Genomic DNA, 27,759 nt, shown 5'->3' with positions numbered 1-27,759 from the left:
ACTGTTGCTGGGAATGTAAACTGGTACGGCCACTGTAGAAGACAGTTTGGAAATACTGCAAAGATCTGAATTTAGACATAACATATGAGCCAACACCTCACTCCTGGGAACTTACCCAAAAGAAAACATATCAGCAGATGAAGCAAATGAAAGAGTGATATGTACACCCATGTTTATTGCAGCTCAACTCACAACAGCTAAAATATGGAATCAACCCAGGTGTCTTTCAACTGAAGAATGATAAAGAAAATATTATATACAACATGGAATACTATACAGTGGTAAAAAATGAAATTTTGTCACTTGCAACAAAATAGATGCAATTGGACACCATTATACTTAGTGAAATAAACCAATCCCAAAAAGATAAGTACCATTTGTTCTTTCTGATATATGATAACTAATAGAGTACCTAACAAGTAACTTAAAGGAGTGAAATTGACACTTTGAGATGCAATGATTTAGAAAAACCCTTGTCTAGAATGTTGAGGAACCATTTTTTTTAAACTCTTTACATAAGGTAGGATTAATTTTATGAGTTTGAAGTGAACTGAAAATAGATATTTGAATATTAAGAATTGGAATAGGAGAGGGAAGAGGAAGAAAGATGGAAGTACCAGTGGGAGGAAGAGTAGGGTGGGAATAATCACTATGTACCTAAGTTTGTATATATAAAATGCATAAGCTTGTGTAACCTAAAAACAATTTAAAAAGATATTGAACTTCTATGACAGAATAAAAATTAATATGTAAGATATAATAAAATATTATCCACATCTTCAATTTTTAAGAAAGATAAAAGCATTGAAAGAAAAATAACCTGATATAAATAAATGTATTTTTAAAGAATTATTTTATTTATTTGAAATATTTACAGAGAGAGGTAGAGCCAGAGAGAAAGAGGTCTTCCATTCTGCTGGTTCACTCCCCAAAATGACTGCAATGACCAGAGCTGAGCTGAACCAAATCCAGGAGCCTCTTCTGGGTCTCCCACGTTGGTACAGAGGCCCAGGCAGTTGGGCCATACCCCACTGCTTTCCCAGGACATAACAGAGAGCTGGATCCAAAGAGGAGCAGCTGGGGTACTAACCTGCGCCCACATGGGATGCTGGTGTTGCAGGCTGGGGCTTTAACCCACTGCACCACAGCGTTGGTTCCAAATAAATGCATTTTTAAATCTTTGGGGAAGTTATATTATCATGGATTTCATTTATTATTTTCAATTTATTTGAAATCCCAAGAAAAAGTAGCAGTTTCAAGTGGTGGGCAGGGAGAGACACAGAGAAAAACATTTCACCACTCGTTCACTCTGCAAATATCTGCAACAGCCAACATGAAGCAAAGAGCCTAGAACTCAATCTGTCTCCCATGTGGGTGGCAGGGATTCAACTCCTTGAATTATCACCTGCTGCCTTCACGCATACATATTAGGAGGAAGCTGGAATCAGAAACAAAGTCAGTACTTGAATCCAGGCATTCGGATTTGCTATGTGGGCATCCTAAACTGTGTCTTAACCACTGCACTCACATCTTCCCTAGGGAATATTGATTGTACTAAGTTATAATGTATCATAAAACTATTGGTCATTCATCTCATCTGATCATGTAATGTTATGAATGAGAGATAAAGTTATTTATACAGTCCTATAATGAAAAGATCTTGGAATAAATTACTTTTCCAAGCATAGAATAAATGTGGATGTTATACTGAGAGCAAAATGATTAGATGTGGACTCCCAAGTCCAGAATATATGGATTTGAAAGCCAACTCAGATCAGCAGTCTGACAGTTTTCTGCCATTTTTCTTTTGTGTAAAATGGGTGTAATAATATGAATTTTTCATCAAGGATTAGTCAGATGTAATGAGGTAAATAATCATTGCATTTTATTTATTTATTTATTTTTGACAGGCATAGTGGACAGGGAGAGAGAGAGACAGAGAGAAAGGTCTTCCTTTTCCATTGGTTCACCCCCCAATGGCCGCTGTGGCTGGTGCATCGCTCTGATCCAAAGCCAGGAGCTTCTTCTGGTCTCCACATGGGTGCAGGGCCCAAGGAATTGGGTCATCCTCCACTGCCTTCCCGGGCCACAGCAGAGAGCTGGACTGGAAGAGGAGAAACCAGGACAGAATCCGGCGCCCCGACTGGGATTAGAACCTGGGATGCCAGCACCGCAGACCGAGAATTAGCCTATTGAGCCACAGCGCTGGCCACATTGCACTTTAAATATAGTTATTTTCTTTACTATAAGCAGTTTTTCTGGTTGAACTCTATCTGCTAAATCATGAAAATGGGGCCGGCACTGTGGCTCAGTGGGTTAAAGCCCTGGACTGAAGCACTGGCACCCCATATGGGTACCGGTTGTCGTCCTGGCTGCTCTGCTTCCAATCCAGTTCCCTGCTGTGGCCTGGGATAGCAGTAGAAGATGGCCCAAATCACTGGACCCCTGCACCCATGTGGGAGACCTGGAAGAAGCTCCTGGCTCCTGGCTTCAGATAGGAGCAGCTCCAGCCATTGCGGCCATCTGGGGTGTGAAATCAGTGGATAGAAGACCTCTCTCTCTATCTCTACCTCTCTCTGTAACTCTGTCTTTCAAAAAAATAAAATAAACCTTTAAAAAAATCATGAAAATCACTTATCCTAACTTGTTGCTATCATTCTCCACTCTAAAATTTCTATTCTAATAGAATCAATTTTGCTATTGATGATTCCTACTTTTTATTTATTTCCTTAAGTACTTTAAATATGATAATTTTCTATCTTTTGAAAAACCATTCACTGTTTCCTTGATGTGCCTTCCTGCTAAATTCAGCATCTGGACACACAGACAGTTACCACTCACTACAAACTTCCCACCTCAAACCAGGCTTCACTCTTTCCATTTTCTGTTTTTTTTTTGTGACTCACTGGCTTTTACTGAAAACTACATATTTTGTGATATGTATTCAAAATTCTGAATGGGAATTTTCTCCTACGGTTACTTGCTGCTGCCATGTTTCTTACATTTAAATTTTGTTAATTCATTTTAATTTCAGTTGTATGGAAGTAGCATGTGGAATTTGACCAGTAATTCCTCTGCTCAGTATCTTTTTTAATTCTTGTGTATCAGTGTGTCTTCCAAACTTGTCCCTTTGCTTGTTAGTAGCCAGTCAACAATTGTTCACTGCACCAGGGAATGACACCATGACCAGCTGGGGCATTTATTTAAGGCAAAAGGAATACAAAAGGTGTAGTAGAAGAAAACACTTATAAATACTAGCTCCTATCAAGTATTCTCTTCAAACAATGATGATTATAAATGTGATAAGTATTACCTCTTTATTTTGTAACAAATATTATCTATGCTTATTAAGCAAATATATTTTCTTTTTCCTCTTTAGTCCCTAACAACTTAACATAAGAAATATTAACTGTGTATCAGTATTTAAATATCATTAACTTCACATCGTAGAAGGAATGTCAGGATATTAAGAGAAGAGTTAACATTTATCATCTAACATACTTCCTCTTCTGTAGAAGGGATCAGTGAGTTTTCACTTGCAGGCAGTACAGTTGATTCACATAAGGCAGAACTATAACATTGTTACTGTCTTTATTTGGAGATTAAATCTGGTTTAGGAGATGAGGTGAGTACCAGGTTAACAAAGGGTGGACTAGTGATGGAGACACAAGTTTGTTAACTCTGGGCTCCATGTTGGCCAGAGGATGGTCAAAGTCCTTTCTGGGTGTTCCATTGAGCATGTTTCTGACAAAGATTAGAATTTGCATGACCGAGTAAAGCAAATCACTCTCATTGGTGATGTGGCATCAATCCAATGCAAAGTGGTCCTGGACTGAAAAAAAAAAAAAAAAAAAAAAAAAAAAAAAAAAAGCCTGAGATAGGGATAGGGATAGGGCAAATGTGCCCCATGCTGGAGGTTGAATTCATCTTCCCCTGCTATCAGATACTGGCCTCCTGGGTTTGCATCCTAGGAATTTGTATTTTGGCCTACATCATCGTCTTCTTCTATTCTAAAGCTCAGGTTTGCCCTCAGCTACAATCAAGACTCAATTTAAAGAATGCAAATCACGGGACTTCTCAGCCTACATAATTACATGTGCCAGTTCTTCATCTACCCATCATCATCCTATTCCATTTATCTGAAGAATCCTAGTGTGCACACTGGTAAATATGCATTGCCCTTGACAATTACCACACAGCCTCTAGGCAGTCTATTTTGCACTCAAATGCTTTAGGGACAATCAACAAATTGTTTGCATCTCCTCAGGGGAAGTCTCAAAAGGTGAAGAAAATCCATAAATTGTTCTTACTAGGCCATGTGTGAAACACAGGGTGGACACAAGACAGAGGTAAAAAAAAAAAAAATGTTTCATACAGAGCTACGTATTCACCATGTTTCAGGGGCAGAGTGAAATTCCGCTTTAGTTTTCCAGCACAATCATAGCCACCTGTGCACGTCTGTCATTGAGTTCTCTGTGCTTTCCGCTAACCACTGATGGTGGAGAAGAAATTAGAGGTCTCGATTTGCCATGTCAGGTACTCGTCTGGTTTACTTTAACGATGTTCAGAAGCTTGATGCTTATAAGTATCTTTGAAACACCATCTTGAATTTCTTATAAAATATCAATTTTACATAAATAATTTATCTCCAGATGAGGTCAAAACACTTAAAAGGTAGCACACCTAAAAGGTATGAATTGTTTTTAAATAGCAAGATGAAGGGACTGCAAATATTATTTGCTGAAGTTATTGTTCTTCTAAGTACTTAGTTATCTAGTGACTGGACTCCTTATATTGTTTTTAAAAAATAATTTAACAATCAGTGATTATATTTAAATACATGTGTAGGTATTATCATTTCCCCATCTCCTGAAATAAATAAAGTGTTTTCTTTCTCAAACTCAGGTTTGAAAAACATAATTTGAAGATTAGGACACTTTAGAGACAAAAGATTTATGTCAGAATACAGTATTAAAATGTACTTAATTTTCAAAAGGAATTGTCAAAAAGCAGATACAATTTTCTCAAAAATATATATATTTTTAAATACAGTTGATATTCAATGAAAGATTAAAATTGGAAAATCAATGTTTCTTTCTCCTTAACTCCAAGGATTGTGAGATGAAGTTCATTTCTCTTTTCTTGCCTAACAATAAAATAAATGCTTATCAATTGTGGTGTTATTTGGTTTTGACTTTCACAATTGCAGAAGAAAATACATTGCTTTGCATTGCATTTACTGAGATTTTTTATAATGTCACTACCTACTGGTACATATTTCCAAATTTCTAAGATAACAAAGGTGTGTTTATGATGTCAAGATAGGATAATATGAAGTCACAGTCTTATATTCAATATTTTAATTGATTTAACTGCAAGTTACCTGCAATCCTCTTAAAGCTAGCATCTTTAAATTATATTTTATTTTAGTATATAGTTGACACAAAATCAACTATCACTAAAATTCTTTGTGAATAGTGTAATTTTTCTTTATTTGCTAGCACCGTTTGGGGTTATAAAATTTAAAGCGATGGCCAATGCTGCGGTTCAATAGGTTAATCCTCTGCCTGCGGCGCCAGCATCCCATTTGGGTGCTAGTTCTAGTCCTGGTTGCTCCTCTTCCAGTCCAGCTCTCTGCTGTGGCACGGGCATGCAGTGGAAGATGGCCCAAGTGCTTGGGCCCTGCACCCTCATGGGAGACCAGGAGAAGCGCCTGGCTCCTGGCTTCGGATCAGCGCGGTGCACCGGCTGCAGTGCGCCTGCCACAGCGGCCATTGGGAGGTGAACCAACAGAAAAGGAAGACCTTTTTCTCTGTCTCTCTCTCTCACTGTCCACTCTGCCTGTCAAAAAAAAAAAGCAAAAAAAAAAAAAAAAAATTAATTCAATAATAGTTCTCTTACTTTTACATACCTCAATCTTCTGTTTGGGTTTATTTTTATTCTGCAGGTTTTTAATTGATATTAAAATATGTTTAAATTATTATATACATTTACCTGCATTATATGCTATATCATAATGATTTGTGTACAACTCTTATTTAGAACATTTTGTCTCTATAACTTTATACTCTAGTGGTTTTAAACAATTATTTCTAATGTTTTTATTCAAAGAGGAGTCTTCATAAATTTATGTCCAGTGACTTATTTTCTCAATTTGCTCATTTGCCTCATACTCAATATTTCGCATGATAAAGTGCATTTCACTGTCAAATACAAATGATTGCATCTCCTTTATAATGAAAATGCCCCTAGAGGAACATTAAAACAATTTATGTGAAAATAATTTATGTTTAAAATGTCATTAAATTAGCTATGAAATAAATGGTAAATAATTGAAATCAATAATCCTTTGATTTCCCAATTTTGTCATAGATGGAGGAGTAATTTGAGGGATGGAATAAGTTCCAAGTACCACAACCTGTTTGGTCTCCTCCTGACTTGTGTATCACCATAGCCCTGACAGAAAAGTTAATTCACAATGCAGAATGAGCTATATGTATACATGTAAAGAAAATCTCTTTCAGGTAGGGCACAGCCACAAATAAAAAAAAAAAAACACAAATTTTACTATGTACTTGTTATTTCAGAAATATTCCCTGGTGGCAAGAACACACTGAATCATTTTATTTTCCCTCACCCTTGTCAACAATACATTGCTCTTGGAAATGAGAAGAAATGAGTTTTAGATAAATTATGCATCCAAAGTAACCTTTCAAATATACCATAAATTAAGATATATCACAGAATGTATCTACATACTTGTATCTCCTAATACTTCCCTCCATAAATAAAAATTACTATTATTGTGACATGTTATTCCATTTTTATTTGTATACCCATCTCATATTTTATTTTTTTTCTCATATTTTCAATGTATTAAAATTTCCATTTTACCACTTCTAAGGATAAGTGTATTCAGAGGACTATGTTTTCTTTGTTTTTTGATAATTATATTATTTTATATTCAAGTGTCATATATTTCCTTTATATCATTAGAGGAACATAGTGGCACTTCCCCACCTGCCCTCCCACCCATGCTCCAACCCTTCCTCCCCCTCTTCTCTTATTCCCAGTCTCAATTTTACAATGATCTTTTTTTAGTACACTTAATGCTCGTATAGTTAAATCCACCCTAAGTAAATTATTTCAACAAATATTATGTGGAAAAAACAAAGCAAAACAAAGTATTGTTCCTAAATAAAGAAACAAGGGCTAAAAACCATCATTGATTTTCGAAATGTCTATTTCACTTCAATACACTTTATTCCAGGTACTCTATTAATGTCTCTGATCAGGGAAAGCATAGGATATCTGTCTTTTCGGGATTGGCTTGTTTCACAAAGCATAATGGTTTCCAGTTACCATCATCTTATTGCACAAGACAGGATTTCATTTTTTTTTTTTCACCCTTGATCCAGCCATCTCACTCCTGGAAATTTACCCAAAGTTCAAAAGAAATCAGTATATGAAAGAGTTATCTATACCTCCATGTTCATTGCAGCATAATTCATAATAGCCAAGACATGGAATCAATACAGATGTCCATCAACTGATGACTGGATAAAGAAATTATGGTGTATGTATACACTATGGAGTACTACTCAGAGCACTATGTTTTAAAGCAAATTGTCTTATGCATTTGGAAGATTTGTGGATTGAGCTTTTTGTAATACTGGAGTTTTTGTGAAACATTATCACATTTAATTTGTAAGTAGGTTTATAAGGTTGAAAATACCATAGTAATAATGCATATATTAAACACTCAGAATTTTAATACTATTTACCTTTTAAAATTTTGTTTACATATTTAATTTAACTTTATAAGTAATTATATAACATCTCTCTATCATTTGTCTATTTATCGAGGTTCTTCAAACTTAGCAATATTGATACCTTGGGTTGGTTATTTTTGTTATACAGATGTTGGACAAAGTAGGATTTTAGGAATTTAAATGATTTCTAATAATTAGGGTAAACTGCAGCCAATCTCCCAGCAGTGACAAAGAAAATGTCTTGGATATATTATTTGGTGAGTAAAATCAACCCAAGTAGAGAACAATTAACTTGTACCTTTCTATGTCTCTTCTGTACAAACACAAACACACATATACACACAAATATCCATATCTGTGACAGAATGGTCTATTTTCAAATATCATAAATTGGAAAGTTTTTATGTATCTTACTTTTACTGGTTTTGCGTAATAAAAATCCACCATTTAAAACGGAAAAATAATTAAATGTGATGATATCTTTATCTGGTATAGGTTTTCTGATAAACCTGGATGGTAAAACACAACCTCACAGTGGTGAAGGAATTCATTCTGATGGGAATCACAGATCGCCCTGAGCTGAAGGCTCCATTATTTGCATTGTTCCTCATCATCTATCTGATCTCAGCAGTGGGCAACCTGGGTATGATCATCCTCACCAAGATAGACAGCAGGCTACAAACACCCATGTACTTTTTTCTCAGACACCTGGCTATTACAGATCTTGGTTACTCTACAGCTGTGGGACCCAAAATGTTAGTAAATTTTGTTGTGGAGCAAAACATAATCTCCTATTATTTTTGTGCTATACAGCTAGCTTTCTTTCTCCTGTTCATTGTTTGTGAACTTTTTATTTTGTCAGCAATGTCCTATGACCGCTATGTGGCCATCTGTAACCCTCTGCTCTACACAGTCATCATGTCACAAACAGTATGTCACGTACTGGTGGCAATCCCCTATCTCTACTGCACATTTGTGTCTCTTCTAGTCACCATTAAGATCTTTAATTTACCCTTCTGTGGTGACAATGTTGTTAGTCATTTTTACTGTGATAGTCTCCCCTTGCTGTCTTTGCTCTGCTCAAATACACACGAAATAGAGTTGATCATTCTGACCTTAGCAGCTGTTGATTTAATTTCTTCTCTGCTGGTGGTCTTTGGGTCTTATCTGCTGATCCTAAGAGCCATTCTTAGGATGAACTCTGCTGAGGGCAGACGCAAAGCCTTTTCCACCTGTGGATCTCACCTGACAGTGGTCACTGTGTTCTATGGGACTTTGATATTTATGTATGTGCAACCCAAATCTACTCATTCTTTTAACACTGATAAAGTGGCTTCCATATTTTATACCTTGGTTATACCCATGCTGAATCCTTTGATATACAGTTTAAGGAATAAAGATGTTACTTGTGCCCTAAAAAGGACATGGAATAATGTGTGCAGTATTTTTTCTTCAGGTGTGCATACAACATGATTTCTGTAAGTAACGTTGTGTGTGTCGGTCTCTGCTCTGTGTGCCTCTAAAAGCAGTAAGAAGAACAAATAGGTTCAATATATGTTTCCTATTGTCTTGTATATGCTCTGTTTGGCCTATTGCACTGCTGTTCATAGATGAATGAGCAAAATAATAAAAATATTTGCATTTTTTCTAGGGATAGATGGAGTGTTAAACATAATGGCAATTTTATAGAATATAAATATATCACGTGGAAATGAAATTGAGCAACAAAGTGATTTTGCTGTTGGGTATGAGGATTCTTGTGACTTATGACCTGTCAGAGTAGAATTTGAAGTATTCATGTCTGTGTGCATGCCAGCTGTTTCTATATTTACTCCCATAAATTTCTTGCTATATTTGGAGTTGTATCTAAAATCAGTTATTTACATGAGCTCTGATGATTTTAATAATTGTAAATGTACTGAAATAACAATTACCCAAACATTGGGATATAATTACTTTCTTAACAATGTGAGTTGAACATATTTCATTATTCAATGATTCAAATATTGTAGTAAGCATCTGACTTTGTCTTAGCCTTCTAATTTTGACACTAGGGGACATATCAGTTTAGATAGATTTTTTAAATTTATATAAGTTCTCAGGTTAGTGCTTTTACTATAATATTTGACCGTCATTATTCAATGATTTTTGTTTCATAGATTTGTTCCTTTAATTATTTTAGTAACTGGTTTCCCATATTTTATGATGTGCTCAAGCATTTTCATATTTGAGGAATGATGTATGTTCTATGATGAATTAAATTTTTGGCTCACTTTCTTTGTGTTTACATATCTCAATTTTGAATAAATGTTGAAGATGAACTATTTTTTTTCTGCTTTTTTCCCCATTTAAGTACTTCCATCATTTGTTGGGATGTGAGAGACAAAAAGAAAACAATCAGATTATTGTACAATATCATATTTCTAGTCCATCCTTGGGAAGGGTTTCTTGGTGGTTACAGACTTAAACTATCACAAGTGAGGTCTGATGTGTAGGCAAAGATGTAATTATCTTGCCTAACACTGGACAGAATTGTTCCATGTAACTCCATACAATGTCTCATGAAAATTTGTTAACTTAAAAAAAATCCTAAGATATTTTCTTACTTTATCACAGTGAAATAAAATTCCACATGCTGTCAATGCAAGTTGCTTAAATATCTTTTAATGGATTGAAATATAGAAGTATATAGTACATTGTTTATGAGGATAAATATCATCATATTGTTCATGCAATTAAAATGAATCTTTAAGATAGTCCTAGGAGCTACAGGTTAGTAATGATATTTCATACTTACTGGGTACTCTATGATAGATATTCTTCTAGTCTATGTGAAATTGGTCATCACCACATCAGTAAATAGAGTTCCTCAAGATATTAGGTATTGGAGCTATGTTTCAAAGTGAGATTATCTGGGTCCAGATATTTTATTCTTAACAACTATCCAATATTGTCTCTTAATATTATTTTTATTCTTCATTGATGTCAGTCTGAGATGACAAAGAGTGAAATCCCACATTGGCAGGTGTCAGATTAGAAAAGGAGACTCTCAGGGACTAGTTTAAAGATTAATAAATTCTGGGACTTTAATGTAGGATGTGGTAACCCTGGTTTGTAATATTGCATTTTTACTTGAGTTTTGTTGAGTAACAGCTTTAAAATATCCGTACCCACCCCATCCTTACACACGTCCAAACAGTAGGTAAATAGGAGTGGTGATTGAAATGTTAATTAATTCAGTTGTAGTAATCACTATATGTATACTCTAGACCTGGAAATATATTTTATTTATTTGTTGAATATTCTGAATAAAATAAATAAAGTTTAATGAATGCCTAAGACTTTGCTAAGCATAGAAAATGAATTATACAAATATATAATTAATAAATAATCTCAAAAACATCAGTAACAATTCCATTTTAGATGAGCAACAGTGCTAATATAGAAAATCATTACAAACTGGATGGGTATAGATAGGTTGAACAGATTTTTAATTATAGAGAAATTATTCACATTGAATACACAGGAATATTCTAAACAAGAAATAATCAATTTGTTTCCTTGATTTCTGTTCTGAGAAATTCAGCCACTTTTCAGAAAGGAAGCTTAAAGTGTAGCAGATTTTTTAAAAGGTTATTGCTGTTGATTCAAAAGAAGAAGTCTACCAGGGTGAAAAATAATAGAAAAATTCTCCTTCCCCAAAATGGTATGCCTGTGAGGCTTTAATGTAGTCTCTATTATCGTCTCTTTCTTGAAATCGAAACATTTTATATGAGCCTCAACTATTTGGGGTGATAATTTAATAATAAACACACCGGCTCCTATATTGTTGAGATTCTGATGCAACAAAAATGAAAGCCGTCATGCTCTAATATTAGAAAACTGATTTTGAATTCTGCTGTTTTTATTAACCAGTATTTTTGAGCATTACTTACATGACCAAATAAGATCTAAATGACACAATAGAGAAAGAAGAAACACTGCAAACCCTTGTGAAGTTTGGGCAATATGTTATTCCAAGTTGGGTGGTTCATACAGGCTAGAATGAGAAGAATATTTTTCTCAAATAAAAAGAGTTGATGATTGTTTATTAAATAATGTGTGGGTAAGAATTGTTATTTGGGGGACTGGTTTTGTGGTGCAGCCACCTGTGATGCTGGCATCCCATATCATTTTGTAAGTTATGTTATCTTGGTAGTTTTATTATTAAAAATAAATATATTATAAATGCGAATTGAAATATATGTTAATATTTAGGGGATGGAAAATTTTAAATTTGTTTAATTACTAACAAATGGAAAAACTCCATGAACTCTGTGAGTGTAACAAGTCAATTAATGAAATTTTGTACACATTTTCAAATACATGGAAACAAAAGCATTATTTTGTTATAAAGATTTATTTATTTTATTTGAAAGGCAGACTTACAGAGAGAGAGGGATGGAGACCGAGAGATCTTCCATTCACTGATTCACCCTGCAAATGACCACAAAGGCTGGAACTGTTGCATACCAAAGCCAGAAGCCAGGATCTTCTGCCAGTTCAATCACATGGGTGCAGAAGCCCAAGGACTTGGGCCATCTTCAACTGCTTTCCAAGGCACATTAGCAGGCAGCTGGATAGGAAGTGGAGCAGCCAAGAAGCGAGGAATCAAACCAGCATCCAAATGGGATGCTGTCATTGTAGGAGCTGGTTTAACTTGCTACACCAGAGCGCTGGCCCCCAGAACTATTCATAATTGCCACTCTTATATCAGGAGAAATAGCAATATTTCATAAGTATAATTGATTTTGAGTCACATAAAATACTAATCATCAAATAAAATCTCATAAACTCCATTTCTCATTTGCCACATCCTACAAATGCCTGAAGTCATGCTAATGAACCAAGATCTTGGTAAAGTATGGGTGAGTGGGATTAACTGATTTTGGCTAAAATCATATTTTTGAAATTTCACAAAGATATATTATTTTGTGATTTCAGTACTGAAGCCCAACTCATAGCCTTGGAAATACAAAGGAGGGAATTTAAAATTTGAGTTTCATTAGCTTCATGATATCTCTGCTCCTCCATTTCAGAATATCCACAGAAATTGTCAGACAAAAATGGAAGTACATTAAAAAATCCATGATAAAATAAAGCAAATAAAATAAATAAATGTAAAATAAAGTCTACCAATTATATATTAATATTTATAGAATTTTGCTATCAATGGACATATTGCAAACTAAAGTATCTCTATTTAGAGATTTACCTATGCAATAACACAAGGATCTATACTTTGGATAGGATGCGATTGAATTATTTCCCTTCTTAGGTTACTAAAGAGAATGATTTTTTCAAGTTATATTATTTATTTTATTTATTTGAAAGGCAGAGAGAGAAAGAAGGAGGCACAATCATCTTCTGATTTTCTTTCCAATTGCCCACAACAACTTCGCCCTCCTCAAAGATATTTTTTGAGTACTTATTTATTTATTTGAAAGGCAGAGTTACAGAAAGGCAGAGGCAGAGGGAGAGAGAGAGAGAGAGAGACAGGACTTCCATCCACTGGTTCACTCCCCAGATGGCTTCAATGGCCAGAGCTGGGCCAATCTGAAGCCAGTGCCTAAGAGTTTCTTGTGGTTCTCCCACATGAATGCTGGAGCCCAAACATTTGGACCATCTTCTACTGCTTCCCCAGGCCATTAGCAGGGAGCTGGAGCAGAAGTAGAGCAGCCGGATCTCAAACCCAAGTGGGATGCCCACCCATGTGGGATGCAACGCTGTAGGTGGCAGCTTTACCTGCTACGCCACAGTGACAACCCCCAAAATGATATTTTAATAGTTTTGCCAAACGCCTATCCTGAGAATTATTTTTCTATCCCTCAATATAAGTAAAATCTCCACTCTTCTTGTAAATATTGTAATTTCTTTGGGTAATACTATATGAAATATTTTAACAGCTCCTCTGTTTTTGGTGGTTCCCCCTCCCCCCCCCACCCCCCCGACAACCTGACTAGACTTAACAGGCCAAAAGATCCTGACAGGAACGACTGAATTCATTCTGTAGTCACAAGACAGCCTGAGCTGTGGCTTCCCTTCCTGCAGGTCTCCCTCACCACCATCATAGCAGTGGGGAACCTGATCATTTTGATGAAGCTGAACTCCCCTACTCCTGCACTTATGCATTCTAATATCAGGTACTTGCTGCCTTTGATTGATCTTGGAAATTTCACTGCTATTTATCCCAAGATGCTGGTAATTTTGTTTGTTTGTTTTGGATCAAAATACCATTTGCTTTAATGACTGTACCACACAGATAAACTTCTTCCTTAAGACCTATAGATGTGGTCATCTATAGCCCTCTGCTCTAAGATATTGTCATGTCTCAGAGACTTTATCATGTACTGGTTGACATTCCATACCTCCATTAATACCTGTAAGGCTCTGATGATCACTATTAATTATGGATCAAACGTCATCTGTCATTTCGACTAGGATACTGTTCCATTGTTATCTAGGCTATGTTCATATACACAGCAAGTGGAATGTTGACATAATATGATCAGCAATAAATTTGATCTCCTCCCTCCTGGAGACCCTCTACTCCTACATGTTAACTTTGTTAGTCATTTATCAGATGCATCGAAGGCAGGAAGGAGGCTTTCTCTACCTGAGACCTCATCTGACAGTGGTGATGATGTTCTGTGGGTCTCTACTCTTGATGTACCTGCATCCGAAATCCACTCCTTTGAGATTGAAAATGGAACCTGAGAGTGATGTTACAGCTCCACAGGCTTAACCCCTTGAAAACATTTTAAGTAATGGGTAAGTAACAAATGCTTTGACAGAGACTTTAACAGTCAATGAAAAAAAGTTTGTGTTTAATAGTCAATATGGAATATCATTCTGATAAACTATAATAAACACAAATATCACTTGTGAATCTTTGTGATAGATGTAAGTACATTAGTTTTGGCTACACAGCACAAATGGAGCAAAGAACTTAAACACATAATTTTTCCCCTGTTTTATTCAGCTAAATGAATCATAATGCTTAGATACCAATTTTATGGCACTACATTATCTTTATTATGATGCAACATTTCCTTTTCTTACAGAAGTAAGTGGCAGTGTTCACAGAAGCTCATTTTCCACCCACTTTAAATACTTATGCTCTACATTAATAAATTCTTTTTTCAATTTTTTAAAATGAGTATATTCTCAGTCTTGTTTCCATTGTATATTCTGATGCCAAAACACAGTGCAAATAAAAGAATCCCTAGAAGACAACCTATATTTAGATAAAATGTTGTTGTTACCATTGTTGTTTTGTAAATCTTTTGCCAATCTCTGCCTTTTAATTGAGATTTATTTCATTTGCTTATAAAGTAATAATATATAATGAAGAACATGTTTTTGACAATGTTATTTGTTTCTTATATAGCATATATTTTTGTTGTTATTCTTAACATTTTCCTTCATTACAAGTTCCCCCTTGAGTTTCTTGCTGTGTAAGACCCCTGCTAAAAGTAAATATTAAAATAATTTTAGCAAGGGTTAAAAAGTTTGGCTGCTGACAGTAGCCATTCCTTAAGATAACTGTGTCTCCACCTGCCTACAGAATAACCTTGGGAAACTGCCTTGTGAAACTGCTCTGTGTAACTGTCTCACGTGATAACACTTGCAGGAGTCGGGAAAAGAGTTGCAATAAGGTTCTGTGACCATTGTATAAACTTACCCCTTCCCTCACTAAAATCGCACCAAACGCCCCGCATACATATGTTAATCAGGTGGCTATTGTCTTTAAAAACTGCTGTAACCCCTGCTCGGGGCTCTCTCGCTCTCTGGACTGCCTGAGGTGCTGGGGAGCCCGTTTGTGCAAACGTATTAATAAATATCCTCTTGCTTTTGCATCTACTGGGCTGGAGTTTTGGGTCTTTGGGCGACCACCCGAGCGCGTTGGATTCCCAGATTTGGGGTCCTTCAGCTGAACTTTAAAATAGGTAGGTATGCACTGACTGCCCAAAAATCGCATAAAAATGGCACATGAAAGCTGAACAATTCCTAAGGATTACACTGGATAGGGAGACATTTGATTCCAAAAAAGCCAGATTATACTGTTCTCATTCCATACTTGGGTAATCTGTGGAGAACTCAGGGGAATAGTTCTTTTGCATCCCTTTAATAGCTTGAAAACAATTCTCAAATAAAGACTTTGGAAGCTTGTTTAAAACATTCCTGAGGAAAATAATACAAAACTAAACAACAAACTAAACTAAATTTCACAGTCACTATCATAAAAGTCACAATGTGCACTATCTAATCACATAAACTAGAGATATCAGAAAACCAAAGCATGTAACTTTATTGAGGAGACAATAGTTTTACTGATCTGTAACTATTTTAAAACTTACTGAATAAGAGTGAAATAAATAAAATTTCATTTTATTATTTTATAGCCCTTGCCCATATCCATGCTGAACTCTGGTCTTTTAAATTTTTATTTGCTGAACTCTTTATTTAGTGGAGAATTAAGTCTTTGTAAACATAAATTTAAAATGTTATCTCAAAAATTTAAAAATTAAAATATTTAGAAATATATATTCTGAAATGGCAGTGGTGAGAAAATCATCAGATAAGGACATTATAAGGCTACTATTAATATTTTCAAAATACTAGATAACAAAAACATAAACATTGTTCAAAATAATTAAGACCTGTAGAGAAGAATATACAATATCAGATATAAGCCAATGTTTCTTGAAGGAGAATACAGAGTATCATATATTAAAAAAGAAAAATGACTTAATTCAAAAATAGTACCATATAGATTATACATAATGAAGTGAGAATCTCAAATACTGAACAAAATCCATGAAAAATACTCTCAATAATCTGCAGAATAATAATGTCTCCTTTCAAATTAATTTAAGAAAAAAGAGGAAAGGAAACCTTATAAAGAACAGAAAGAAATGGGAAAAAAACTTCAAGCAGCATAAATACAAAAGAAAATACACTACTGTGACATCACAATAAAATTTCTGAAAACCACAGATAAAGAAATTTTTGGAAACAATCAGAGATAGATAAGACTCGATATAAATACATGATGAAATGGTTGCCTTGCAGAAACAAGACAGCGTTTTATCTCAACCTATAAATGTATATATTTATATACTGTATGTGTAACTTTTATTCACAATGTTAATTTTTTGCTAAATTATCAAGTATTTTGAAAATATTAATAGTCTTATAATGTTCTTATCTGCTGGTTTTCTTATCACTGCCATTTCAGGATATACATATATGTATGTATGTATGTATGTATGTATCTCCACCCATCAAAATACCCTTTAGCAATGGATGTAGTTTGAAATATCGCATATTGTGGCAGTGTTCATTCTTCCATTTACTCATGAATCGAGGAGGGGTGGATTTGGAGGGGAGTGAGTTTACCAGATACTGTGTAACTGAATTTCTGGCAAAGATTTATTAAGTGTTATTTCCAGTGTTTAGTGACAAGGCATACCTTATTTTGTTCAGTTAGACTGAGCCATGAGAATTTTTGACTTTTCCTAATGGAACATTCAGAGGATAATTAACAGATAGACAGCACTTCCTAAGGTAATTACCTGTAATTTGTTTATCTTTCAATGCAAATTAAAACTTTCACAAAATGAGTCTCAAAGGAGTAAAAGAAATTTAAATCCATTCTGAATCAACTTGTGAGGATTAAACAGCAGGAAGCTAAAGCAGCTTATCTATTACAGTAAGTAGAACCATTGATCTTTGAAAATTTCCAAGGGCATATATCTTAAACCGGGGCCCCATCAAACATCTTGGATAAATTTTCCTTGCTTTGCAATATACTTTCCGTCATCAATATTATTAATGTCCAAGATAAACTCATTACACTTCCAGTACTCCACAATTTTCATTACTTATAAAACTTTGATTTTCCAATTAATTTACTGATTCAGTCATCAATTTAACAAGTTTCTTTATCATTATATTCCTAGTGTTCCTCCTGCTCATTCTTCATTTTCTATCTATTCAGGATGCCCTTAATGGAGAGATAGCACAGTATAGTGTTTATGAGAATATATTCTGAATGATTTTATTTGAATCCTGACACCACCAATTATGATTAGAGTAATCTTGTTAAGTTATCCAACTCTCTGTGTTTCAATTTCTCATTTCAAGTGGAGATATTACTACTTACTTCTTGAGTAATTATGTAGATGATACAAGTTAATATCTCTAAGTGTTCTGGAATTTGGCCTGCATACAATGACTTCTGTTTCTTGATGTTCAATTCTACTCTTTTTTTTTCACTGGACCTCTTTTTGTGATTCTCTATTAAGTGATATGAGTAATCAGAATGGTCAGGTCTCTTTGTGCAGAAGACTGGGATAATGACAAATGTGGCAAATACAGACAAATATGTTTCTGAGAAATTCTAAGATTAACAAATGGTGTTAGTTTTTGTACATGATAAAGAAGTTGAATTTATAGTGAGAAATTTTAAAACACTATAAGTTTATCACAACTTGACTAATTACTCTACCAATAATTTGGAAAGTATTTTCTTTGCTTTGGTTCTTTAAATAGCCATAATAGTTGGCAATAGGTAAGGTTTATTGTTTGGATATTGATAATGTTTGTATAAATTACTTTAAAAATTCACAAGTTGAATTAAAAAAGCTATTTTCTTGCTTTTTATTTTTAAAACTTCTATTAATATAAACAGAACAGATTTTATTTATTTCATAGATACAGTTCTAAGAAGATAACCATATTTCCTCCCTCCCCTCCCTTAATCTTCAAGACTTGAGATAAAAAGAAGTAAGTCATAGAGCAACATTAAAACATCATCAAAATCTCTCTCCCCTATAGTTTCAAAAATATGAGTGCAACTGTGTGTGGTTTGGGCATGATGAGAGCCGGAGTTTTTGCTTTTCATTTTAAATGAACGAAATGTCTCTTTATCACATTATCATGTTGTGAATTCTCTTAGAGGATAGCATTTCAGATATATTAAGTGTTGATTTTATACTTTCCCCAGGTTACAAGGATGAAGCACATTGAGAAACTCAATCTTACTGCTGGGACGCAGGTTACTGAATTCATTATCATGGGGATCACCGATAACCCTGGACTGCAGGCACCACTCTTCGGAATCTTCCTCATCATATACTTGGTCACAGTGATTGGCAATCTGGGCATGATTATACTGACCTATTTGGACTCCAAGCTCCACACCCCCATGTATTTTTTCCTTAGACATTTGTCAGTTACTGATCTTGGTTACTCTACTGCCATTGGCCCAAAGATGATGGTCAATTTTGTGGCAAACAAAAGTACTATTTCCTACAATTTGTGTGCCACCCAGCTGGCATTCTTTGAGATTTTCATCATCACTGAACTGTTTATCCTATCAGCAATGGCCTATGATCGCTATGTGGCCATTTGCAAACCACTTGTATACATGGTTATCATGGAGGAGAAAGTGTGTTGGGTGTTGGTTCTTATTCCTTATCTCTATAGCACATTTGTGTCACTCTTGCTCACAGTTAAGCTATTTTCATTGTCATTCTGTGGCTCTAACATCATCAGGTATTTTTACTGTGACTGTCTCCCTCTCATATCCATGCTCTGTTCAGACACTCATGAATTAGAATTGATCGTTTTGATCTTCTCAGGCTGTAACTTGCTCTCCTCCCTCTTGATTGTTCTGGTATCCTATATGTTTATTCTTGTAGCTATCTTCAGAATGAACACAACCCAGGGGAGGTACAAAGCCTTCTCCACCTGTAGCTCTCATCTAACAGTAGTGGTAGTGTTCTATGGGACATTATTGTTCATTTATCTGCAACCTAAATCAAGCCACACCTTTGATATTGATAAAATGGCTTCTGTATTTTATACCCTAGTGATCCCTATGCTGAATCCACTAATTTACAGCCTACGGAACAAAGAAGTAAAAAATGCACTGAAAAGAACTTTACTGAATCTGATTAAAATGCACACATGATGCCCTAATATTCTGATGCACAATTGAACTCACAAACCATTTTCTAGTAATCTGTGAGACTAATTATAGCATCAAAGAGTAGAAATAGTTTCCCAGCTTATGTTTATTCTTTTTTCTGGGTGAAAAATTCCCTCTTGTATCAGCCTGTACCCTTCTCAGGCTCAATAGAATAAATAAATATTGTGGCTAGATAATACAAATAAAACCTCTAAGTGATTTTCTTTTTTTTTTTAATAAAAGTAAATCTTTCTTAATATAAAATGGTTTTCAGAATGTGCCACACAGCAAATCTGACTGAATGCTATTTGGAAGAGACAGATTTAAACAAAAACATTTGGAAAATTTGAGAATTAAATACATACCAGAGAAACAGAAACAGAAGGCAGAAATGGGTATGTTAAAATCACTTAACATGGAAATCAAGATGAAGATTATAAAATGAGGAAAGAAGGATGTTTTAATATGGAAGGAGTGTAATTCAGTGAAAATGCATTTATAAATATAAACACTCAGTAATATAAATCCATACTGTGTTTCTATATTTGAAAGACAAATATGTGGTATATGATTTATTTCATTTACCACAATGCTCTCCAATTTCATCCATATGATGCAAATGCCAGGCTTTCATTCATTTTTTATTGCTGAGTAACATTTCATTTTCTGTGTATACTGAATTTTCTTATCCAGTCATACATAGCTTAGATCTAGGCTGGTCCCCTAACGTTGATATTGTGAAATGTGCAGCATTAAATATGGGAGTGCAGATATCTATTTCATATGTGGCTTTATTTCCTGTGGCTATCATTCCAGGATAGGGTAGCTGGATCACAAGGTAGATCTATTTTGTGTGTGTGTTTGAGAAAACTTCATGCTTTTATCCACAATGGCTTTAATTTTCTCTCCATCAATGGTGTATTAAGGTTTCCTTTTCCCAACAACTTTATCAGCATTTGTTACTTTTATTCATTTTGAGAAGAGTCATTTTAACTGGAGTGATTTTTATTTGCATTTCCATGATGGCCAATGATACTCATTTTTCCTTCTATTTGGAATCATTCATATTTCTTCTTTTGAAAAGTGTTCATTCACATTCATATTAGCTACATTGTTTATTTTGTCGTTGAATTTTTGTATTCCTTATGTAGTCTAGATATTAATTTCCTTAATCATATGAAAAGTTTGAAATATTTTCTTTGATTCTATTATCTCTTCAATTTTGATTTTTTTTTCATTGCTTTGTAGAAGCTTTTCAGTTTAATAAAATCGCATTTTTCTATTTTTTTAATTTATTGCTTCTGCTTTTGGGCTCTTACCTAACAAAGCATTGCTTATGCCAACATCTTGGAGTACTTTCTGTGTGTTTCCTAATTTTTGTCTTAGGTTTAAATCTTTGATCCATTTTGAGTTGAATTTTGTCCCAGTTGAAAGGTCAGGGTTTTTTCAAAATTCAGCATTTGGAAACCCAGTTTTCACAGCATTACTTATTGATGAGGCTGCCTTTCACCAGAAACTATTTTAACACTTTTTTTCAAAGATAAGTTTGTTGTAAATGCATGGATTTACTTCTGGGTGTTTTATTCTCTTCTATTTGGTCTACATGTATTTTTTTATGCCAATGCAATTCTGCTTTTGCTATAGTATCCCTGAAAAATGTATTGAAACTTGATACAGTGATGCCTCCAGCTTTGTATCTGCTTAAATTACTTTGACAAATAAGGATCTTTTGTATTTCTGCATGAATTTCAGGATTATTTTCTAATTCTGTGAAGAATTTCTTTGGTATTTTGATGCGAATTAACTGAATCCATATATTGCTTTGGGTAGTGTGGACTTTTTGAGTATGTTCATTCCTCTAATCCATGAACATGAAAGACCTTTTCATTTTTTTTTTTGTATCTTCTTCAACTCATTGGCCTTCACATACTTAGATAAATTTATTCAAAACTTTTATTTTTTGTAGCTAATGTGAATGCGAGTACTCTCATACATTCTTTCTTAGTGAGTTCATGATTGGCATATAAAAATGCTACTGATTTTTTGTGTACTGACTTTGCAACTTCACTGAATTCACTTAGTTCAAATAGTTTCTTGATGGAATTTTCTTTTCTTCCTATATGTGTAGAATCATGTCACTTAAAGTTAATTTTCTAGGTTATATGGAAATCTATATAAATTAGCCTTAATAAAAATTTCGTCAAACTTTCAGAAAAAAAGTCTTAGGTTGATAAACTGGAATAAAATTAACTAGAAAATTAGTAATAGGTATTTCATAGAAGTCACCAAGCATTAAATAAGAAATATGATTGAACCATGAAAAATGTGTAGAGTAGAGAGGAGCAGAGTAAAATGTGAATATAATTCAGCATGCAAATACTGTTTCCAAAATATGGGCTAAGTAGGAAATAAAGCATTCTACTTCAGATTGAGATTTATAATTAGATTACCAATATTTGATATGTCAAAGATTAGGTGAACATCTGTGAAGATTTTATTAGGAGCCATGAAATAAATACGGCCTGAATTTAGATCCTCTTTGCCAGATCCTCATACCATAACACAATGATTAATGATAGCTTACTGTTAAGATGACTTACATTGATAACTTTAAAAAAAATGAATTATCAACTAATAGAATAGCATCAATGACCTGAAAAAATCTGTGGAGGGTGTATTAACGGTAACCCACATATTCAAGGTTTAATTGCATTTTTATGTGCGCCCGTTTTGGTCTCCTATAGGAACATGAATACAGAGTGGCAATACCTGGTTCACTGCCCAAGTTCCCACGATAGCAGAGACTGACCAAGACTGAAACCAGGAACCTGAGACTCTATCTAGGTCTCACACACGAGTGGCAGGAACCCAAGTACTTGAGCTATAGTCTGCTGCCTCCCAGGGTGTGCATAAGCAGTAAGCTGATTTAGAAGTGGAGATGGTACTCTATCCCAAGCACTCCTTTATGGGATGCAAGCATCCCAAGCAACTGCTTTAATCCGCTGTGCCAAAATACTCATGCTTGCTATTAATACATAGTTCACATTAATTCTTATGTTCAGTCCTAAGGACCATCCACTTTTAAGTAACTACGCGAAAGTGCTTAATGTGAATCGTTTTTGTGCATTCAATCTTATAAAGTAGACATTACTGTTCCATGTGAGTGCATTTATACTTTATAGAAATGTCACCATGGCATATTTGTTCACCATAAAATTTAATTTAAGGCAGGTAGGGAGCAATCTTGTCTCTCTCTCTCACACACACAGAATGACTCTTCAATAAGTTCATAGAAGGGTATATAATTTAAAAATTACACAAAAATTTCAAAATGTTTTGCACAAAGTTTTTTGTTTGTTTGTTTTTTGTTTTTTGGTTTTTTTTGTTTGTTTTTGTTTTTTTTTTTTTTTTGGACAGGCGGAGTGGACAGTGAGAGAGAGAGAGAGACAGAGAGAAAGGTCTTCCTTTGCTGTTGGTTCACTCTCCAATGGCGCGCTGTGGCCGGCGCACCACTCTGATCCGAAGGCAGGAGCCAGGTGCTTCTCCTGGTCTCCCATGGGGTGCAGGGCCCAAGCACTTGGGCCATCTTCCACTGCACTCCCTGGCCACAGCAGAGAGCTGGCCTGGAAGAGGGGCAACTGGGACAGAATCCGGCGCCCCAACCGGGACTAGAACCCAGTGTGCCGGCGCCGGTAGGTGGAGGATTAGCCTATTGAGCCTCAGCGCCGGCCTATTTAGTCCAATTTTCAATAAACTCTTTGACGTTATCACATATATCCAGATTTTATATATATATATATGATATTTCTATAAATGATGTATGGAATGTTTATACATATAATATATATGTATTTATACATCTGCAGAAAGGTCCTCTTTTTAGAAAACTTTTATTTAATAAATATAAATTTCGAAAGTACAACTTTTGGATTATAGCAATTTTCCCCCTCATAACCACCCTCCCCCCACAAACCATACCATCTCTTACTCCCTCTCCCATATCATTCTCCGGTAAGATTCATTTTCAATTATCTTTATATACAGAAAATCAACTTAGTATATATTAAGTAAAGATTTCAACAGATTGCACCCACACAGACACACAAAATATAAAGTACTGTTTGAAGACTAGTTTTACCATTAATTCACATAGTACAACACATTAAGGACAGAGATCCTACATGAAGAGTAAGCACTCAGTGACTCCTGTTGTTGATTTAACAATTGACACTCTTATTTATGATGTCAGTAATTACCGGAGGCTCTTGTCATGAGCTGCCAAGGCTATGGAAGCCTCTTCAGTTCGCCAACTCCGATCTTCTTTAGACAAGGCCATAGTCAAAGTGGAAGTTCTCTCCTCCCTTGCAGAAAAGTCTTACTCCAATGGCATATGCCTTACTAAAAATTTTTATCAACCAATGCATGCATAAAAGCCATGTGCGTACATTTTTTGGTGTTCTAAAAATTGCATTTGTATTTCAGGAAATTTATAGACACATCCAAACATAATACAAAGGCTTTATTTTAAAATAACATGTTCGACTCTTCTCCAGTAGTTGTTTCTTTTCTGAAATGTAAGCACAAAGGAAATAAGTTAAAGGATAATTTATTTCTTGAGGAATATATTTGGAGGACACATCCTTAACGTCCACTTTATCCCGTTCTTTGAAATAATGACTATGCCTATTTGGTTTTTCAAGTAAAATGGGGAGGAGCAGTGAGGGTGGTTTAATAAACATGATATGTGTGCTAGTTTCACTTCTAGACCATCAGCTGCCATCTCAAAAAGTCTGTGCAATAATGAACTGAGAATTGAAATGAGGTACTTGGACAATAACACACTAATATCAGTGTCCCTTATCTGTCTTTGAATTGAACTCATTTCAAAAACATTGGCTCAAACTCCCAAGAAGAAAACACAAAGGGTGTTCCTTTAGATTCCTACAGGGATGCTTTGTTAAGGAGCACATCCCTGGTGCCATCTTCCCCAAGGGTATAAAAAGCAATGTGAGGATCCGGGAGTCACCTGTCCTTCAGTGTTAGGGTCTAAGTGTTTAGAGACCCAGCCACCCACTTTGCTACAGCTGCGTAGAGACGTTCACTAACAACCTGAAATAGATTCTCGCTTCGAGGTGGGTAGGAAATATTGATCTCATTCTTGTTTATTAGCCTTTTTAAAGAATTCAAAACCATCTCTTAAAATGAACCATTTCACTTTTGTTTTAGAAAGCACTTGGAATTATATTTAATCAAAGAACATAATGTTTAAACTTATGTCACTTTCTAAGATTTATGACTGGTTTTGAAATACAAAGAGTCATTTTTTTTCCTAATTAAAATGGGCATCATTATGCCTTACATACTTAAGCAAATTTTATCTTTACTGAAATGATGGGCATTTGCTCACTAATATTGTTTTATTTTAGTTTTATGTTTGCAATGTTATCTAAATTCAAAAATGAATGCTTTAGAGGATAACCTGTGAATAGAAACAGGATACACATCTACTGGAAATCAAAAATATGCCCTTTCTCAAAATGTAACTATAGATCACCAATATTCTAAGGAAAAAAGTACATACATCTCATAACATACATATGCATGCATATATATATATATATTTATATTCAATACAGCAATGGAAATGTTTAGATAAGTCATTTATTTTACAGGAGAAATCTGCCAACATTTTAGCTGAGTAGATGGATTCCATTAGATATCAAAAAGATAACGTACCATTTAAGGAGAGTCATTTGTGTATGCAGGAGGAAGATGTGATATGAAAACTGCAAAGGGGACAGTGCTGTGGCATAGCGGGTAAAGCCGCTGCCTGCAGTACCAGCATCCCAAATGGGCACCGGTTCAAGTCCTGGCTGCTCCACTTCCGATCCAGCTCTCTGTTATGGCCTGGGATAGCAATAGAAGATGGTTCAAGTCCTTGGGTCCCAGTACCCACTTGGAGACCCTGAAGAAGCTCCTGGCTCCTGGCTCCTGTCTCCCAGCTCCAGCCATTGTAGCCATCTGGGGAATGAACCATCAGATGGAAAAACTCTCTCTGTGTACCTCTGCCTCTCTGTAACTTGAATTTCAAATAAATAAATTAATCTTGGGGTAAAAAAAAAAACTACAGAACCCTAGATTCCTGTTTTGATAAAACAGAAAATCTATCACATTATCAACAGGAAAATTTCTGGTTCCCCTTAGTTCACCTGACCTAAAATACAATCCTCTAAAATGAACTTTGTTTTTAATCTTCTTTACACCGTAATCCCAAGATAAGACAGCTGGACTTAATTGAAGTAGAATATGAATGAGTAAGGAGCACATTAGGAGTTTTGTTTACAAATTGAAATAGATTTTTAATCACCCTACCATGAGCTGGGTTGGCATTTCACAAACACTTGCAACCCTAACTATATCAGTATATTGCAGACTTAAATATTAGCTGGCCTATGTGGTAGAAATATGCTTCATAAGCAGCTAAAGCGTAAAATGTCAAAAACACCACTCTGATCACTTCTTCCATCTTACTTCTAGAATTCTGACACCCAAACAATGGGAAACTGAACTTATTAGACCTAAAATCTAGAGTTGAGTAACTGAAGCAGATTATTACATAATTCAAGGAACCTTCAACAAGTAATTGACTTTGCTATCTAATAGCAACCCCAGAAAATAAGTCTTAAAGTTAGTAAGTAACCACTTCTTTTCTTCCTCAAACAGATGAAGTTCCCACTCCTGCATGGCTCCTGGAAATTCGAGCCAGGTCACTGAATTCATTCTCCTGGGAGTCTCAGAGCGTCCAGAGCTGCAGCTCCCCCTCTTCTGTGTGTTCCTGGTGATCTATGGGCTGACCGTGGTGGGGAACCTGGGCATCATCACCCTCACCAGCATTGACTCACGACTTCACACTCCCATGTACTTCTTCCTCCGGCATTTGGCTATCATCAACCTGGGCAACTCTACAGTCATTGCTCCTAAAATGCTGATCAATTTTTTAGTGAAGAGGAAAACTACATCGTACTATGAATGTGCCACTCAGCTGGGTGGATTCTTGGTTTTCATTGTGTCTGAGATCTTCATGCTGGCTGTGATGGCTTATGACCGCTATGTGGCCATTTGTAATCCCCTGCTCTACATGGTGGTGGTATCTCGGCAGATCTGCCTGCTGCTCGTTTCCCTCACGTATCTCTATGGACTCTTCACAGCTATCATGGTTTCATCTTGTGTGTTCTCTGTGTCTTATTGTTCCTCCAATGTCATCAATCACTTTTACTGTGATAATGTGCCTCTCCTAGCTTTATCCTGTTCTGATACTTACATTCCAGAAACAGTAGTCTTTGTATCTGCGGCTACAAACTTATTTTTTTCTATGACTATAGTTCTCATATCTTATTTCAACATTGTCTTGTCCATCCTAAGGATACGTTCATCAGAAGGAAGGAAGAAAGCCTTTTCCACCTGTGGCTCACATATGATGGCAGTCACAGTGTTCTATGGGACACTGCTGTTTATGTATTTACAGCCTAGAAGTAACCATTCATTAGACACTGATAAAATGGCCTCTGTGTTTTACACTCTGGTGATTCCTATGCTGAATCCCATGATCTACAGCCTGAGGAATAAGGATGTGAAGGCTGCCTTACAGAGACTCATGGCAAGTCCATGCTATTCCTTTAAGTCAATGTAATTTTAGAACCATGTAGGTAAATGAAGAAGTGGTTAAGATTAAGCTTTAAACACATCAGAGAGCAAAATAAGTTTGATGGCTGACTTACAGTTTTTCCAGAAATCCGGAAAAGCAAAAGATTCTAGGAGTTGGAAAGTATTGAATTTGAGTAACAAACTGGGGTTCTCTGAGTTATGAGAGTAACATAGTAGCAAAGATGTTCTTCACTAACTTTTTCTGGTAATAAGCAGGTAGCTGGTTTGGAAGAAATGCTTCAGGAGTTGTGTGAGAGATATTTATTA

The 27,759-nt window shown here is 35.3% G+C and overlaps 3 protein-coding genes across 3 annotated transcripts; all 3 read left to right on the top strand.

The window, feature by feature from the left end:
• The first annotated feature begins 3,620 nt into the window (after window positions 1-3,620).
• Window positions 3,621-9,245, top strand: LOC133763636 (olfactory receptor 8K3-like). The gene is made up of 3 exons (XM_062197433.1): window positions 3,621-3,625; window positions 4,236-4,282; window positions 8,308-9,245. The coding sequence occupies exons 1-3, from the start codon at window positions 3,621-3,623 to the stop codon at window positions 9,243-9,245; spliced, it is 990 nt and encodes a 329-aa protein (XP_062053417.1).
• Window positions 9,246-18,831: 9,586 nt separating this feature from the next.
• LOC133764255 (olfactory receptor 8K1-like) lies at window positions 18,832-19,791 on the top strand. The gene has a single exon (XM_062197927.1). The coding sequence runs from the start codon at window positions 18,832-18,834 to the stop codon at window positions 19,789-19,791; it is 960 nt and encodes a 319-aa protein (XP_062053911.1).
• Window positions 19,792-26,530: 6,739 nt separating this feature from the next.
• LOC133764253 (olfactory receptor 8J1) lies at window positions 26,531-27,478 on the top strand. The gene has a single exon (XM_062197926.1). The coding sequence runs from the start codon at window positions 26,531-26,533 to the stop codon at window positions 27,476-27,478; it is 948 nt and encodes a 315-aa protein (XP_062053910.1).
• Window positions 27,479-27,759: the final 281 nt, after the last annotated feature.

Source organism: Lepus europaeus, chromosome 7, assembly GCF_033115175.1.
Source record: "Lepus europaeus isolate LE1 chromosome 7, mLepTim1.pri, whole genome shotgun sequence".
In the NCBI taxonomy this organism is placed as follows: domain Eukaryota; kingdom Metazoa; phylum Chordata; class Mammalia; order Lagomorpha; family Leporidae; genus Lepus; species Lepus europaeus.
This window is presented reverse-complemented; position numbering and strand designations above follow the sequence as displayed.

What these genes read in the sequence shown, in the direction of transcription:
- LOC133763636 (XM_062197433.1), top strand. An exon ending in CTCAGGGGAAGTCTCAAAAG is followed by an intron (nt 4,283 to 8,307) that starts GTGAAGAAAATC and finishes ACAACCTCACAG; the next exon opens with TGGTGAAGGAATTCATTCTG.
- LOC133764255 (XM_062197927.1), top strand. Translation starts at nt 18,832, where the DNA reads ATGAAGCACATTGAGAAACTCAATCTTACTGCTGGGACGCAGGTTACT.
- LOC133764253 (XM_062197926.1), top strand. Translation starts at nt 26,531, where the DNA reads ATGGCTCCTGGAAATTCGAGCCAGGTCACTGAATTCATTCTCCTGGGA.